The 16,112-nt window shown below is 38.7% G+C and overlaps 2 protein-coding genes across 2 annotated transcripts in view; both read right to left on the reverse strand.

Annotated features, from left to right (window-relative positions):
- Positions 1-11,914, reverse strand: part of LOC105443580 (mucin-like protein) — a 33,459-nt gene extending 21,545 nt beyond the window's left edge. The window contains exons 1-7 of the mRNA XM_030989604.1: positions 11,680-11,914; positions 6,986-7,141; positions 4,939-5,055; positions 3,426-3,631; positions 2,123-2,213; positions 1,282-1,485; positions 573-686 (exon numbers count right to left, since the gene is read on the reverse strand). Of these exons, the coding sequence (XP_030845464.1) occupies positions 573-686; positions 1,282-1,485; positions 2,123-2,213; positions 3,426-3,631; positions 4,939-4,996 (673 nt within the window). The 5' untranslated portion in view covers positions 4,997-5,055; positions 6,986-7,141; positions 11,680-11,914. The remainder of the gene's footprint in view (positions 1-572; positions 687-1,281; positions 1,486-2,122; positions 2,214-3,425; positions 3,632-4,938; positions 5,056-6,985; positions 7,142-11,679) is intronic.
- Positions 11,915-12,479: 565 nt separating this feature from the next.
- LOC115925246 lies at positions 12,480-13,417 on the reverse strand. Its single transcript, XM_030988876.1, has 2 exons — positions 13,089-13,417; positions 12,480-12,803 (listed from the first exon to the last, which is right to left on the reverse strand). Exons 1-2 carry the CDS (start codon positions 13,272-13,274, stop codon positions 12,480-12,482), a joined length of 510 nt encoding a protein of 169 aa, XP_030844736.1. The 5' UTR covers positions 13,275-13,417.
- Positions 13,418-16,112: the final 2,695 nt, after the last annotated feature.

Raw genomic sequence — 16,112 nt, forward strand, 5'->3', positions numbered from 1 at the left:
ACCTCATAAATGACTTTTGTGAACAAAATCAAAGTACTATAGCACACATTTAAAAATGGGATTATTATTTTGTACTACATAGAAAAAGAATAGTTTATACATGTAATATCTTATTCACCCAAGATATAATATTATTGGAATTCTACAATTGTTATCGTCTTTATTTAAAGGCACACTGTCCTACTTGTAGCTACTTGCTCCCTCTATATAAAAAAAACTTCCCCAATCGGTGCCTGTTGGTCCCCCATGATCCTCTTTTTCTTATGTTAAATGAGAGCTGAGTTAATGAGATAGCCACCTGTCACAGTGACCTCGCTGACTCACTGGGTGGTCTAATCCCTCTTAGCTGAAGTAGTAAAGCCTGCCTTTAACGTACCCCTGTATGAAAATGCTTCACATTACAGTATCTGCAATATGACACAGACCTATTCGAGTGAATACGCAAAGGACGTTTGTCGCGCTGTTGCCAATTTTACATGATAACAAATTACTGCGGTTAACCGCTCCATATCTGTACTAGGCTTAGGTCAGAGAATTTTGCAATCGTAACACAGTAAAGAAAATATACTTACATGACTGTCCGAAGTCAAATATCTCCTTGTCCGTGAGGTTTGTGGCTAGCGAATCCTCAAGAGTAGTGCCATTTCGGAGCAGGAAATCATCTGAACTATCGCCATTCATATTACCTGGAGAAATGAAATGAAATTGACAATTTTCTTAATATTTAATAAAATGTAATGCTTTCGTATTTTGAAGTGCCTCTTTTTTAATGATTTCACCCACCTGTTATTAGAAAGCATCGTGAGCGAATGAGTTCATTATTACGTGTCCCCTAAATGCCTAGTACTTTAGGATGGACATCATTCTCAAAGGGCGGATGAAACAGTTTAAACATGCTACGTTCAACAATGGTTTGGGATCCAGCAATATATGTATAGAGTTAGACACACATGATGACAAGAAACCTGAGGTAACTTTATTAGCCAAGTGCATCACCTGTTCATTGAAATTTGAGAACAGTTTCTTTCCAAATGTATCCCATGACCAGGCACGAAACACATTTAAGAATATTTCTGTAAGCAAAAATTCAACAATTCTATAGGATGTCGGCATATTTTACAATTGGAAAATCGTCATGTTTTACTTGTCGATAAGTTTTTGAATTTTCAGTTGACTTTTCATGCTTGTCGGCAAATTGTACCCCCCCCCCCCACACACACACGATTTTATAAGGTGTTGCGACAGCTTTGTGTTAAAACGCTCTTGTTATTGAATACTAACCTAGAAGACCTCTGCCAGGTCCATCTTCATCGTATTCCGGCGGTGCTTCGATGGTCACGAGAAGAATCCCGTTAGAAAAGGTAACGGTGAAAGACGTAGCGGGTGTGTTACCAACCTGAAAGTAAGCATTGACCTTGATTTCGTCCACAGTGGTTCCATTCTCACGCGTTAAAGAAAATGAAGAATCTGCGGAGGCAAAGCCGTCTTTGTCACGACGGAGAGAAAAAAGGAAGGGAAAATATTGAAAACATATCTAATGATTATAATAAGAAGGAATATGTGAAGCACCCGAGACATCTTTGATTGATTAGACGCTACTTAAATCCAAAATATTTGTTTTAATTATCATTTAGTTAAAATAAATAACTTTATGTCACTACTGCTACTACTACTACTACTACTACTACTACAACAATAACAATGATAATACTATTAATAATATAAGTAGCGATAGAAGTAAAAGTATTAGCCATATGATACTACTACTACTACTACTACTACTACTAATACTGCTGCTACTTCTTTTTACGACTGCTACTACTACTACTACCACTATTTAAAATAACAATGATAATAGTAATATGTACACTTATGTAACTCAAATAATGAACCCCTAAATACTTTACCTAGGCGAGGAAGGATTGAAGACCTTAAACATGCATGATAAAAGACTCGGCTAAAATACAAACAACAATATTGATAATATTTATGATCCCCAAGCCTATGCAATGGTAAGTAACACCATCCATCAATTATTTTGTTATATAGGATAGGGTGCAATACAACAAAACTTGATTTTGCACCGCTCTTCCCTGAACAATGCTTATGGGTTTATTTATACCTCCTTCTAACTCAGTCAAGTCAGTTATCTCTTCGGTTCTGTTAATGAGGATCCTCATGTCAGTTCTGTTGTCATTCAGGGAAAACTCCACCTGTTTTTTAACATATAAAAGAGAACAAAGTCAGCATGGCAACACGTATCACATACAACATTACTAAATGATAATAAACGATAGAAAATGAAGTGTGTACTGTATTTTCCGATAGTTATGACAATTATTTATTACGAATTTCAAGCGATTTCAGGAGTGAATTATTACCAAAAACGTATGGAAATATCGTTGAATATACCAACAATTAGATATTTGAATGTTTGATGGGCAAGAGCAAGTTAAAGCAGAATAATTATAACGTCAAATTTATTTGATTGTGTTCATTGGCATGTGAAAAAAAACCTTCTAAAATACCAACAGACGGGATTCAATATATGGTTCCTTTGCCTAAGTTTTGGTCGGGTAATCCAAAGTTAAGCTTGTCATTTGTTGAAGTTACAAGAATGACCTTTCATTGTTTAATTCAAACTGGTCGTAGATATGATTTGAAGTATCTTTCTCTTGTTTTCCGTTGATGCCGTCACTAAAACTAAGCAACCTGGGACAGCTATTCGACACGTACATGTACTTACGTGCAATGCACATGAATGTTACGTCAACTATAGAAGTGGATCGAAATTACGTCCACGAGTATACGTACATCCGAACATTTGGAAGTATACATTTTGTTTATGATTGGCGATACCGGAAATTCGTTGTTTCCCCCTCACGGTCTGTATTTAAAGTTATTGGTGAGAGCGATAATTCATTATCTCCTTTTCCCGATCTATAAGTAAATTTTCTATTAATTTATGTTTCAAATACATACTAAAAGAACTTGTCAATAAAGACCTGTCCTGTCTACAGAGACTGCAATTATTGTCTCCCTTGATCTAGTTTCTGTATAATTATCAAGGTTCCACTGTTTTTCTTTGAAAAACATACTAAAGGAACATGTCAATAAGGATCATCCGGCTACAAATACAATTGTTGCTGTTTCTTTCTAGCAGTCTTTAGATACAGGTTTAACCTTAAAAGCTTGTTTAGATATGACACAGTTACCCACAGTGTTTTGTCTATAAGTTGAAATGAATGGCATCTGGCTGCACCAAAGGTTTTACGTGTGTACTCACTCAAGCTATGTGTTTCACGATACAGAAAATAAAGCGTACATACAACTCTGATCTTTACGCAATTATACAAGAAAGAAACAACAAAAATCAATGCAATTTATATCGCTGCATATCTGAACAAGTGTTAACCGAGATTTACCACTGTGATGCCCTGTGTAGCAGCGAATCCGGTAAAGACAGTTCCTGTTTCGATGGGCTTGCTATTATTGAAGGCTTTGCCAGTCCTGGCCTGCAGAACGAATGTATCGTTGTTATTGTACTCCAACATAGTGTACTCCCCAAGACCATTGAAAGTATACATTCTTCCATCCAATGTATTGATGTGGGGGTCGCCCCAGAACCATGCTGTAAAAAAAATTGTCATCATCATTATCATCATTATCATAATCATTATCACGATAATTATCATTGATGCCCATTACACATCCGATGAATTCACAGTCAATAGCGACTGCACTCTTCGTTGAAATCTTTGACGATATTTCATCATGTTCGTGGTGCGTTACAACCACGGCAGTTGCTGGCGTGGTCATACAAGTAACATATCGTGCTCAACAATATAACTTATAGTATACAAATGATGTCCCCCCCCCCCCCCACTCAGTGTTATTTAGGATACGCATATGCTTGTTCCCTCTTTTTGAAAGCACCCCCTATCTGAGGACTACCAATATTTCCGAACCCTCCTTTCACGGAGTTTTCGCAGGCTTTTCCTGCCTTGGAGACCCCCCTAAATCCGGAAAAATGCTCAATGTACCCCCCTAAATTCGGAATAATTTCTCAGGAGTCCAAAGAGATGAGAGAAAGAAAAAAAATCACCCCCTTTTTAAAGAAATCTCCGGGTGAAAAGTCAAATACACCCCTTTTTTTTTACAATTCTCGGGCCAAACTTTGTTGCACGAAAAGTACCCCTTTACCGGACATTTTGGTAAAACGCATGCGGTCATTTCGACCCCGAAGTGGGGGGGGGGGGGGGGCGGGAAATGATGTATACAAATAAGTTTTAATATTATATCTATATACTATCTATCCGCACTTAAGTTGGGTCTGGTTATGCGGCTTCGTATGGGAAGCTCATAGACAACATTTACGAGAGCGTTTATATCCTGCATTGAAAGAATAAGAACATGCATCATTTGCTTTACAACGAAGTTCTCAATTCCTTAAATTGAGCTATTGAACCCTTGAGTTATCCTTAAGATCGCAACAACTCAGTATTTATAATTTCATATTGTCGAGACTTCCTGATTAAGGCCTACCATTCTTTGACAAGATGGCTTGCATGTTTCCAGATATGAAAATCACAAGGACAGAGAGCTCTATTCAGGATTCTGTTGTTCTCGGTATTTTGTCTTTTTTAACAGCTGTTTTCTCGCTATTTTGTCATCATTTATGGTTACTGTGGCATTCCATGATTTAGAACCGCTGTTTTTTTCTACGAAAAATCTTCTGTTCTATGTCCGTTTTGTAGCTACTTACATTGATGAGGTTTGTGCATCGCGTGTTTAAAACACATTATAACTGCATAAAAAACGACAATGATACGCCTTTTTTCTAGCATTTTAGGAATTTTGCTCACCGTGAAGCTTGCTTTAATACTGATAATTATTTTCAACAAAAGACATTTTTGAAACAAAATATAAAGAGCTTACCAATTCGCGGAGGTCTATATCGTGAGCATGTCGAAGGAGGGCGTCTTTCCTCGTACATATCACAGAAATCTCCATCAGCTACTTGGCAGCAGTGATACCTTGGGAGCACGTCATTTGCTGTATGAACAAAAAAGTTAAATTGATTATTCCTTTCAAAACATGTTGTTCCACGAATTGACAACAAAACACATTTATCTTTCTGTTGCTACATTGTTCTAATAATACATAAAGTCTCTGAAAACATTATACATGGGTAGAAGCGTTGTCTCATTCTTGAACCCAGCTATCAATGTGTAACCAATTTAGGGTTTTAAGGATAACTGAATTCCCTGCATCAAACAATATGGTCATGCATTATTTGCAGAAATGTTGCCCTTTTTTTAGTAATTGCCCTATAAACAAGGCTCTGGAGTTATGGAGCCAAACCAGCTAGTAGTAGTAGCAGAAGCAATATTAGTAGTGGTAGTAGAAGCAGTAGTAGAGTAGTAGTAGTAGTAGTAGTAGTAGTAGCAGTACTATTAGAAGGCATAGTTATAAGAGTATGGTAGTAATATAAGTATTAGTAGTAATAGTAATAGTAGTAGTACCAGTAGTAGAAGTATATTATCGGTATTACTTGCAGTAGTACATGTAGTATTAGAAATTAGAAGTAGTAATAGTCGTAGGCGTAGTAGTAGTAGTAATAGTAGAAGTAGTAGTTGAAATAGTACAAGTAGTAGGAGTAGATGTAGCAGTAGTAGAGTAGTACCAATAGTAGTCGTATTAGCTAGTAGTAGTAGTAGTAGTAGAAGTAGTAGTAGAAGTAGTAGCAGTAGTACCATTAGTAGGATTATAGGATCAGCATTAATTGCAGTAATGGTAATAATATTATAAAGTATTATCAGTAATAGTCGTATGCGTATTAGTACCAGTAGCAGTAGTAGTAGTAGTAACAATAGTAGAGTAGTAGTAGTAGCGTATTAGTAGCAGTAGTAGCTGTAGTAGAGTAGTACCAGTAGTAGTTGTAGTAGCTAGTTGTTAGTATAGTAGTAGTAGTAGTAGTAGTAGCAGCAGTAGTAACAGTTGTAGTAGTAGTAGTAGTCGTAGGCTACCAGTAGTAGGAGGTTATTATCAGTGTTAAACGTATGTACATCGACAATTTTTTTTAAAACCTGTGTGATACAATGCCGATTCCTATACTGCTCTTGACGCGGCTTATTTCTTTCTTTCTCTCTCTCTCGCCCTTCCCCCTCTCCTTCTCTTTCTTTCTTTCTCTCTTTTCTTCTCTACTTTATACCAATTTCCTTGTATCTTTTCTCCTCTTTTAATCTTTTTGGTGATATTTCAATGCCTTTTATTAAAGTGATTTGATGCTTTTCCGCTGTTGATTTTAAATATCACATTGTCGTTTTTTGTTAATTATTTTGTGCTTTTTACTACTTTTAATGCATATTATTCTCATATGTAAGTTTGATACTGTTTTTAACCTTTACTTGTTAGCTTTAGTGATATTCATTATCTATTTATCCGTCTACTACATTTTTATTCTGTTCAGGACAATAAAGTAAAACAAATTAAAAAAAAAAAATCTACAATGCATATCTGATTCATGTTTTCCTGATTAAATATATTTTAATGAAAAAAAATACAGACAATTAATTGCAGTAGTGGTAGTAGTATTATAAAGTAGTAATAGTCGTAGGCGTAGTAGAAGTAGTAGTAGTAGCAGCAGTATTAGTAGCGCTAGTAGCAGTATAAATAGTAATTATTCTTCTAATTCCATTAGCTACTATCACCACTTAGATATCATGAGCAAGATGGTCCAGATATGAAGTGGTAACTAAGGTTTTGTTTCTTTGCACTTAAAAATCATTCGTTTTTGTCTTCATTTTTAAAAATAATTTGTATAAGCTGGAAATTAATGAATCTACAACTACGAGTATTGTCTGAGCTACAACATATGCAGTGTATTTACACTCTCTTTATTAATACCGCCTGATATCTGAACGAGGCGTTAAGGTAATTAAACAAAAATCATATAAAATACAACTGTGTAATTCCTCCTTACCAAGCCACTGTTGATAGGAGGAGGTATACGCTTCATAATGAGAACTCCACCATAAGTCGATTACGTAGCCAGGTAGAAGCCCAAAGAAGTACGTACACCTGTAGCCACCCCCGAAAAACAGCCATCGGTGTTGTTGGCAGTATGGGAATATGAAACCTTGATGAAGATAAAGTGTAGTTCGGATCATGCGATGATAATAATGACAATTAAAAAAACAGTGATTAATAATAATAATGATAATGATATCAGTACTTAAAATAACAATTATAATAAAAACATTATAATGTTATAGTAATACTATTTAAAACAATGATGACGACTTACAAATATAATTATATTAAAGGTAATACAAAGTTTTGGAAAATTTGTCGGATAGTGTTTCTTCACAAATTTGATTTATTTGGATGCCCCTGTGGATGTATTATAAGCATTAGAAAAATTAGACCCTAAAACATTTCTGCTTTTGAGAAAAAAATGAATATAACAAATTACCGGTGCTCCCGGGAAATTTCGATAAATTTCAAATAGCGCCTACGGCAGTACAATGGTAGCTGCGACCATGCAAATTTAAGAATATGTAGATTTGATATATAATTTCCAAACGGAAATAGCTAATCGGTCGATTTAAGTGAAGAAACATTGTTCTATCGCTTAATTAATATCATGACCTTGAGAGAGAGAGAGAGCTAAACAACATAAAGAGTTTATTATTTACAAATTCATAACTTTAGACTCGATTTCAACCGCGACAACGATCACTGAATATTGTAGGATCGCATATGCTTCCAATAAGTTCATTTGAACCAAATTCATGACCCCATACCAAAACTTTGGCCTTTAATATATGTTTTCCCGGCCAATTTCGTATAAGCAACAATCAATTTCTTTAACGTGCATTCATGTTCGAGCAATTTGTCTCCACTCATTGCTCACCTGTTTCATTTTTAAACTTGTTGCATTCAATTTCGTTTCGAGTCATCGATTTTTCTAAACATGCACATTCAAATTAAAGCTTGGTTCAGTCAATTTGGAAATGCGTATTAAAGGGTCATTCAATTTCGCCAATGTTGAGTGGGAGGTGAATTCTATGGCGAATTGCGGTTTCATTTTCGTCTATGGGCAACCTCTTTCGCAATCGGGTCATTCAAATTAAAACTAGACCTCATAATCATAGTATTTATTCTTTTTCTCTATGATCTTTTCTGACATGATTTCACAAATGCAATCTTCTTATTTGTCTGATATATTTATATTACAGTTTATGTTTTCTCTTTTTTCGACATTCTTTATTTTTGTTGAAACATCTCTTTATTTATATCTTTATATTTTTCATTATCAATGCCTTAATAGGGGTTATTTTAAAAATGGTTTGTTTTTATCAATCTTGATTGAGTAGGTGATCTTTCTTTATTTTCTTTTCTTTCTTTTTTCTTTTCTTTTCTTTTCTTTTTTTTTCTTTTCATACTTTTCTTTATCCATTATTGTATTTTGTTTCCATCATGTCCATGTTTATTAAACCTGAACTTTATCTCTGTCAAAGATCTGTATATATATAGCTTGTGCTTAGAAGAGAAGTCACAAATTGTGCACCTTCTCTGGGGACAGTTACCTGTGTAATGAGAGAAAGAATACGCATGTCATTCCTCCAAGTAAACTTTGCATAAAATAATTCAAACAGTAAAGTAACAAATTAACATCAAACGAAAAGCAATGCACAATTCTCACATATGTATGCCTAATCACGAAATTGAATGCACGAAGAAATACCACCGTCTGTCCGGCGCCAATTAGAATGCTCTTTGCACGCTTTTCTAAATTAAATGCTCGTTTTGCACGTCTCCGTGACAAGAGTATGAAATCGCATGCTACTAAATCAAATTGAATGACGCAATTAGCTTTTTAAATGTTGATCTACATAGTCATTAAATTTCGCACGAACTTGAATGAACGTAACGTTAATTCGGATGCTAAGTTTACGAAGTTGGGCGGGAAAACCTATAACAATAATAATAATAATAATGTAATCAGTAAATAAAAAAAAAATTATAATAACAATAGCCTGGTACCTAGCTTGAAAAATGATGGCTATGCGGTGGTCACATCCCGCCGTACTTGCAAGTGCGTGCTGTCTACGTGCAAAAACGTGGGCAAAATTTGGGTATCGGTACGTGGTGAGTACCGTCTCCGTACGGATTTGGGAGCACGCAGACACACCGTAGCACTTTTAGTGCACGAGGAACTTTCGCTGCGTTCGGGCTACTGATTCACCCCCAGTGCGCGTGACGTGCGTGCCCGGTACTGCCAACGAGCGCACAACGCGCTGACTCCGTGCGTTTTTAAATTTGTTTCCCACGATCACTTGCTCTACGGAAGGCGCACTTAGCACGTGCGTGCTGCGCACGTGATAAGCGCGTGGTCCGTGCTTACTCGCCACTTCCCCAGTTTAACTTTCTAATGAGCACGCAGAACTCACGTGGACCGTACCGAGTAAGCACGTGCTCCGCACTTACAACGCACGTTATGCAGTATACAAAAGCCGAGCCGACGGAAGAGTGCCAACATTTCGTCTCCAAGATGGCGCCGAAGAAGACACAGAATAAGGGGTCAGCTGCATCTGCAGCTCAAAAGGCAGCGGATAAGAAGGCCAGAGAGGCCCAACAGAAACGGGCCGCGGAAGATGAGAGGGCCAGAGAGGAAGAGGAGAGGAGGAGCGAAAAAGAGTCAGATGGTGACGCCATAGCGTCTGATCATGAGGAGGGTGCTGCTGGTGGATCGGAGAAGGGGTCACATGAAAAGGGTGTGACAAAGGAAAAGGCCAACTGCTCGTACTCGGCGAAACAGGAGCAGCGCCTGGTTGAGTTCTTCTATGTCAATCTGGTCTTCTTCGAAAAGTTTCCCAGGGTTTTCCCTTCCCTTGAGGCCCGTTGGCCGACCATCTGGTTGGGTTCGGTCATCTGCACATCCTCCCTCCAGGCCCCGGGGACCACGTTGCCATCCTCATCCTCGTGGTCCAAATTAAGGTCCTGTAGTCCGGGCCGGCGCTTTCGCAGCCAATTGTGTCAGGCTCCAACAGCAGGGTGGTGAGTAGGCACCGCCACCGGTGAGCCAATATCCCGAAGCCGTTCTCCACAACCCGACGGGCCCGAGAGGTCCGATAGTTCATCACGCTCTCTTTGTGGGTCATGGCACGGCGACTGTATGGCTTCAAGAGCCACTTTCGCAGGGGAAAAGCATCATCGCCTACGATGAAGTAGGGAAAGTTCCGGTCGTCGCCTGGAAGTGGATCCGGTGCTGGGAATCCAATGGTGTTATCCTCCAGTGCCTCCCGGAGGGTGGACTCGTTTAACACGCGTGCGTCTGAGGAAGAGCCGTTTGCCCCCACCTTGCACCACAAGAAGGAATAGTTAGCATCCACGATGGCCAGGAGCACCACAGAACAGAAGCGCTTATAATAATGTAATAGAGCGATCCACTTTTATTGGGCTTCTTGATGGCGATATATTTCCAATCGATCGCCCCATAACAGTGGTGAAAGTTCCATCGCGTTCCAAACTGGCTGGCGACGGCTTTCCACTCGTCCTGTGTGGAGGGCATGTTGAACATCTCCTCCTTATGTTCCTTGTAGATGGCGGTGCAGACCTCCGGCACGAACGTGGATATGCTGTTGTGTGCCACCCGGAAGTCGTAAATTTTAAAGCAAATACAAAGCAAAACCAAGAATTTGTTATGGCAGAAATGAAGACACACACCTTGGGCACTTGGTGATTCGAGGGGTCACTCGGAGCAGGAGCTCGGCGAAGAGATTGGGGTCCATTCGGATGTTTTCGACATAGTCCCCCCGCGATTCACGCTCTAGCTCTTGGAACAACGTTTCGTACTGCCCGAAAAGCTTCCTCCTCTCGATCCATGGGCGAACCCACCATCTCCTGCGTCGGCATCTCTGTTGCCTCTCTCTCTCCCGTATCAAGGCAAGTAATACCACGTCGTGCTCATGCGCTGCCACTTGAATGTGTTCTTGCAGCATCATAACCCGGAGTCTCTGCGGTGGAATGGGCGGCATCATGAGGAGGCAGCAGCAGCTGGGACTTCTAGAGAAAATGGGAATGTCGTCCTATATACTTCGACATACCCCGACTCACCAAGTTCTTCGTACGTGCACGCAATTACAACGTGCGAGTGAGTAAGGACACCGTACGTGAGCAGCACGTGTAAGTACGGCCTCCGTAAGATAACGTGGTAACCGCACGGAGACCGTACGTTGTAAGCACGTAGTAAGCACGTTGTAAGCACGTACAACGCACTTACCACGTGCGCAACGTACGATGTACGCAACCGCTCTAGGCCAGGCGTGGCGTACGGGCCACGTACTTACACCGTGCGTGTGACGTGCTTTGCCGGTACTCACTCCCTGCCTTTGCCACTCCCTCCCTACGTTTTCAAAAAACGTGGCGGCCGTGGCCTCCCCCAAAACCGTACGGAGTAAAAACACGCACGGTGGGATGTGACCAACGCTTAAACCTAGCCGATGCAAATTTGTATTGAAAATATTGTATTCGTTAGCGATGTATCTGTGTAGTTTTACACAGCCTTAGTACGCCGGTTTAAAAATGCTGTGTACGAGTGACACAGGGAGAAGTCAAACTGCGCCTTTGAAAGCAAATGAACAGTATACTGGAGAATGTGTGCAAACTTACCAAAGAAAATACTATTCTGCACAGACAGCTCTGATTGGTCAAACAAATATCTGCAGAAACCATATCTACGATCAAATACGGCCTGCCAAGCAGAACACGGACATGGAGGTGTAAATGAAATTCGTAATTCCAACGATGGCCACAGGGTGGCTTTGTCGTCCGTGTACCAGTTAGAGCAAAACAGTGCTGAGTTAACGAACGTGCTTGGGTTGTTGTCGAGTCTGTAAATTAGTATTCCCTGCAATTACAAAAGAGAAATAATTTGGATATGTATACAGGCTCGAACGGGTCACACCTCTGCTAAATGCCCTATTAAAATCTGATATGTACCACTTTTCCGTTGACACGTGCCCATTTTCTTTTTAAATGATAGCCCCCTCCCATTCTCATAAATGACCCTTTCCATCTTTGATAAATGCCCCTATTAAAATGTGATAGGTACCTCTTTTCATTTTTAATAAGATCAATGACCAATGCCTCTATACAAATCTGATAGATACCCTTTTTCATTCTCATAAGTTACCCCCTTAAACCTTGGTGAGTGCCCCCTTTTTAAGTGCGAGAAGTGCCACATTTCCACTCATTATCAATAGCCTTTTTTAATGAAACATGTCCTATTCATCCCCTCCTGATAAATGTTCCCTTTGACCCTTCTTCATAGCATGCGCCCCTAATTTATAGCGACTTGGATTGTGCTTAAAACCGAACATGGTTTTGTTCTTCTCTTTACAACATGTCATTTTTTGCACTGCGATCTCACAATTTGTATAACTTTTGCTCGCTTGCTTGCAAATGAATACTTAGACCATCATACCGAGCTGGAATGTATTATGCTTGATCAGTATATTGTATATACCCTGGACCGACTGAAGGCCATTCAATATCATATAATTTACTGTATATACCTGAGTCCCCGACTGTGATCCAATAGACTGGTCTGGTTTGTAGCTTTCGTTAAGATCGGATTCTTGAAACCGGTTCACCCATGCATACCTAGAGTTGTAACCAATCCTAACTGGAACCGCCTTGGATTGGGGATCCCAGCTGAAACTACCTTGCTCATAGAACATCAGTACGCCTGTTCTTGCTCCGTTAGTAAATACTATGGCCTGGTACGTCAACAACTGCAATGTCGAGTAAATGTATATTGAAAAGAATAAGCCAGATCGATAGAAACAGAGAGAAAGAGAGTAAAGGGAGGGGGGTATAAGTTTACAAATATGCCATTGAGTCAATAAATATCAAAATCAATTTAAACGTATTTGAAGCAATAACACAGAAGTGACAGGTGTAAGATAAAAGGTTGTTTCTGAAAAGAAGAGGAACTTCTTTGAACCTTTGATAACCTTTGTATGATCTTTGCATGAAATTCGTAACATTAAATTTGACTAATGATCGAATCATCATACCTCTTCCCCAGGAATTGAACCGGGGGGTTGAAAGTCCTTCCATGTAAACATCACAGCAGTGCTAAGCGTATCAATGACGTCATTGTTATCCGCGCCCCATGGACTTGCCTCTAATGTTCTCAGTCTGTTCCTCAGGGCTGAGAAAAATCCTGCATCGGTGCTGCTTTCGAACACCTTGAAAAACATGACAACTTACGTTATAAACAAACAGACTAGGTTTTTACAATCACACTTTGCTCCACCTGAAAATAGATGTAATTTATGCCAATAAATGTTTATAAACAAGTTTTCTAAATATCTAACAATTATGCTGCCTCAGTAATGTTAAGATTTCGTACAGGATCTCCAATTTACTTGATTCAAAAACAAAAAAACTTATTAGGATCCGAAGTGGGAAGAAAAAATAAAACTCATCTCAATTTTGTTTCAATAATGTCATACGTAAAATTGAATCAATTTGGCATTGTAGGTATCATTACCAATAGTAATTTGTTGGTACTCAACATTTTGTAATAATCAGCGATGTGCAGCTGTTTGAGACTAAGTATTGTTCATGTTTTGGTAAAATTTCAAAATGGCAAAAATCACTTAGCACATCTACACGGTTGCTCGTTTGCCACACGTGAAATTGTGCATATGTAATGGTTTTGCAATTCCATAACCTTAATACGACAGTTCAATAATCTGGAAGCCTTTTGGTATGGCTGTCCCATGAATGAAGAGAGATTATTTGTGTGGCAGAGAGATTATTTGTGTGGCACAAAGAGGTACCTGATAAGAGATAACTGATAATATATACTCTAGATGCATATATACATACCTCATGATAAATACTCAGGCTGCATGCATACCTGATAATATATACTCGAGATGCATATATACCTCATGATAATTATTTGTGTTGCATACATACCTAAATATATATAATCGTGCTGCATACATACCTCATGTTATAGCAAGGCTGCATACATACCTCATGATATATACTCAGGCTGCATAAATCTATCTAAGTATCTTCTCCCGGTTCAGAGGTTGATTGCAACATTTCTTCTGCCATTCTGGTGCACTATTGCAGTTTTAGTCCACTCCAGTTCTTGACATTCTCTTTCCCGTTGATTCTGGGTCTGCTCGTGCCGCATACATACCTCATGATAAATACTCGTGCCGCATAAATACGTCGTGATATATACTCGGGCTGCATAAATACCTCAGGATATATACTCGTGCCGCATACATACCTCATGATAAATACTCGTGCCGTATACATACCTCATGATAAATACTCGTGCAGCATAAATACGTCATGGTATATACTCGGCCCACATACATACCTCATGATATATACTCGGGCTGCATACATACCTCATGATATATGCTCGGGCTGCCGATATAAGCGTCAACAGGTGCCCCAAACACGGCAACAGCAGGATCTGATACGTATTGATCTATTATATCGAATCTTGAAGGATTTGTGAATTGATTGAGTATCATTCTTGTAGGACGTTGCTTAGAAAACTGGATAACTCCTGTTGTTGTGGCCTGAAATTATCAAAAGAAAAACAAATGAAAAAGATATTGCATTTCAGATATTGTAAATTGGATGTTAGTTAATAAATTGAATTTGAGTGACTCGAAGACGAAGATGTAATAATTATTTGTAGTAGCCTCTCCTCACAGTTAACGCAATCTACCAGATCTTAAGTTAAAAGTTGGTAATGTATTCATAAGCCCTTCACTGTTAAGAATCTAGGCGTACTCTTGGATAGAGAAATGTCAATGTCAGATCGCGTCTCTCAAATATGTACTACTGCAATTTTTCTTTTAAGGAACATTTCTTGAATAAGAATATACATAAATCAATCCGCCTGAAACAATGTAATTCGTTCTCTAGTTCTGTCTCGTTTAGATTACTGCAATGGCCTTCTTTCCACTATCCCTGTACTCAATTAGATCGTATCCAACGACTTAAAATTATGCAGCCCGGCTTATTTATCAGGTTACGAGATCTCACTCTCCTAAACCACTCCTTGACTTGTTTCATTGGCTTCCTGTAAGACATCGTATCGTTTTTAAATTACTTGTTTTAGTCTATAAATCCCTTAATAAACAGGCCCCTTAATACCTACATGATTGTTTGACCCTATACACCCCTCGCAGGCATCTACGAGCCTACAGTGACCCACTCCGTCTTACATACAACATCACACGGAAACTACCTGGAGATAGGACTTTCACTATAACTGCATCTAAATATTGGAATAGACTATCTTTAATACTCAGGCAATCACCATCTGCCTCTTTATTTAAAAAGGGACTTAACAAATATTTCTTTTTTTAATCCAGATGTTTAGGATTCTGTAAGTTTTCATTCTCATTTTTTATGTAGGATTCTTCTTGTTGTAAGCGCTTTGGGCCGCTCTGGAAAAGCGCAGTATATAATAACAATAATGATAATAATGGTCGGTACTACACAATCGAATAATATAGCAGCAAATACAGTACATACTGAAGCTTCACGTCTTGCATTCATTTGAGTAGAACACAAAAATGATCAGAAAACAGAAGTCGGACAATATAAGGGAAGCTCAATTAATAAATGGCAATATAGGCTTTCAGTTATGTACCTAGGTAGCCAAAGCTGCCTTTATAACTTTGGCAGTGATTATTCTAAAATACACAAAGCTCGGCTTCTCAATATCTAAAAAAAAAAATGTGTGGATATTTTGGGATAATTTGTTGATACATGAGATCTCCGAGCTGTCTATAACCCTTAAAAATCATTCAAGTTCAGCAATGATTCTGAGTTTACGTTAACTTTGAAAACAACCAGCGAATACAAGAAAAAAAGAAGAACAATATATAATTCACTTATATCTACCATCCCAAATAATAATAATCTCTTAATCTCTTATGTCCACTCCAAATTTTATTAAGTTAATCCGAAACGGAAATTCTTTTTGCCCAATTGATCGTGAGCCGGGCAGCCACCGAGCAGCGACAGATCGACGTTGCTCTATCCCTTAT

Source organism: Strongylocentrotus purpuratus, unplaced genomic scaffold, assembly GCF_000002235.5.
Source record: "Strongylocentrotus purpuratus isolate Spur 01 unplaced genomic scaffold, Spur_5.0 spur5_scaffold_18, whole genome shotgun sequence".
NCBI classification, from domain to species: domain Eukaryota; kingdom Metazoa; phylum Echinodermata; class Echinoidea; order Camarodonta; family Strongylocentrotidae; genus Strongylocentrotus; species Strongylocentrotus purpuratus.

Coding starts and splice junctions, on each gene's coding strand:
- LOC115925246 (XM_030988876.1), bottom strand. CDS start 13,274: ATGTTTTTCAAGGTGTTCGAAAGCAGCACCGATGCAGGATTTTTCTCA. Junction 12,804..13,088: donor GTTCAATTCCTGGGGAAGAG/GTATGATGATTC, acceptor TCGACATTGCAG/TTGTTGACGTACCAGGCCAT.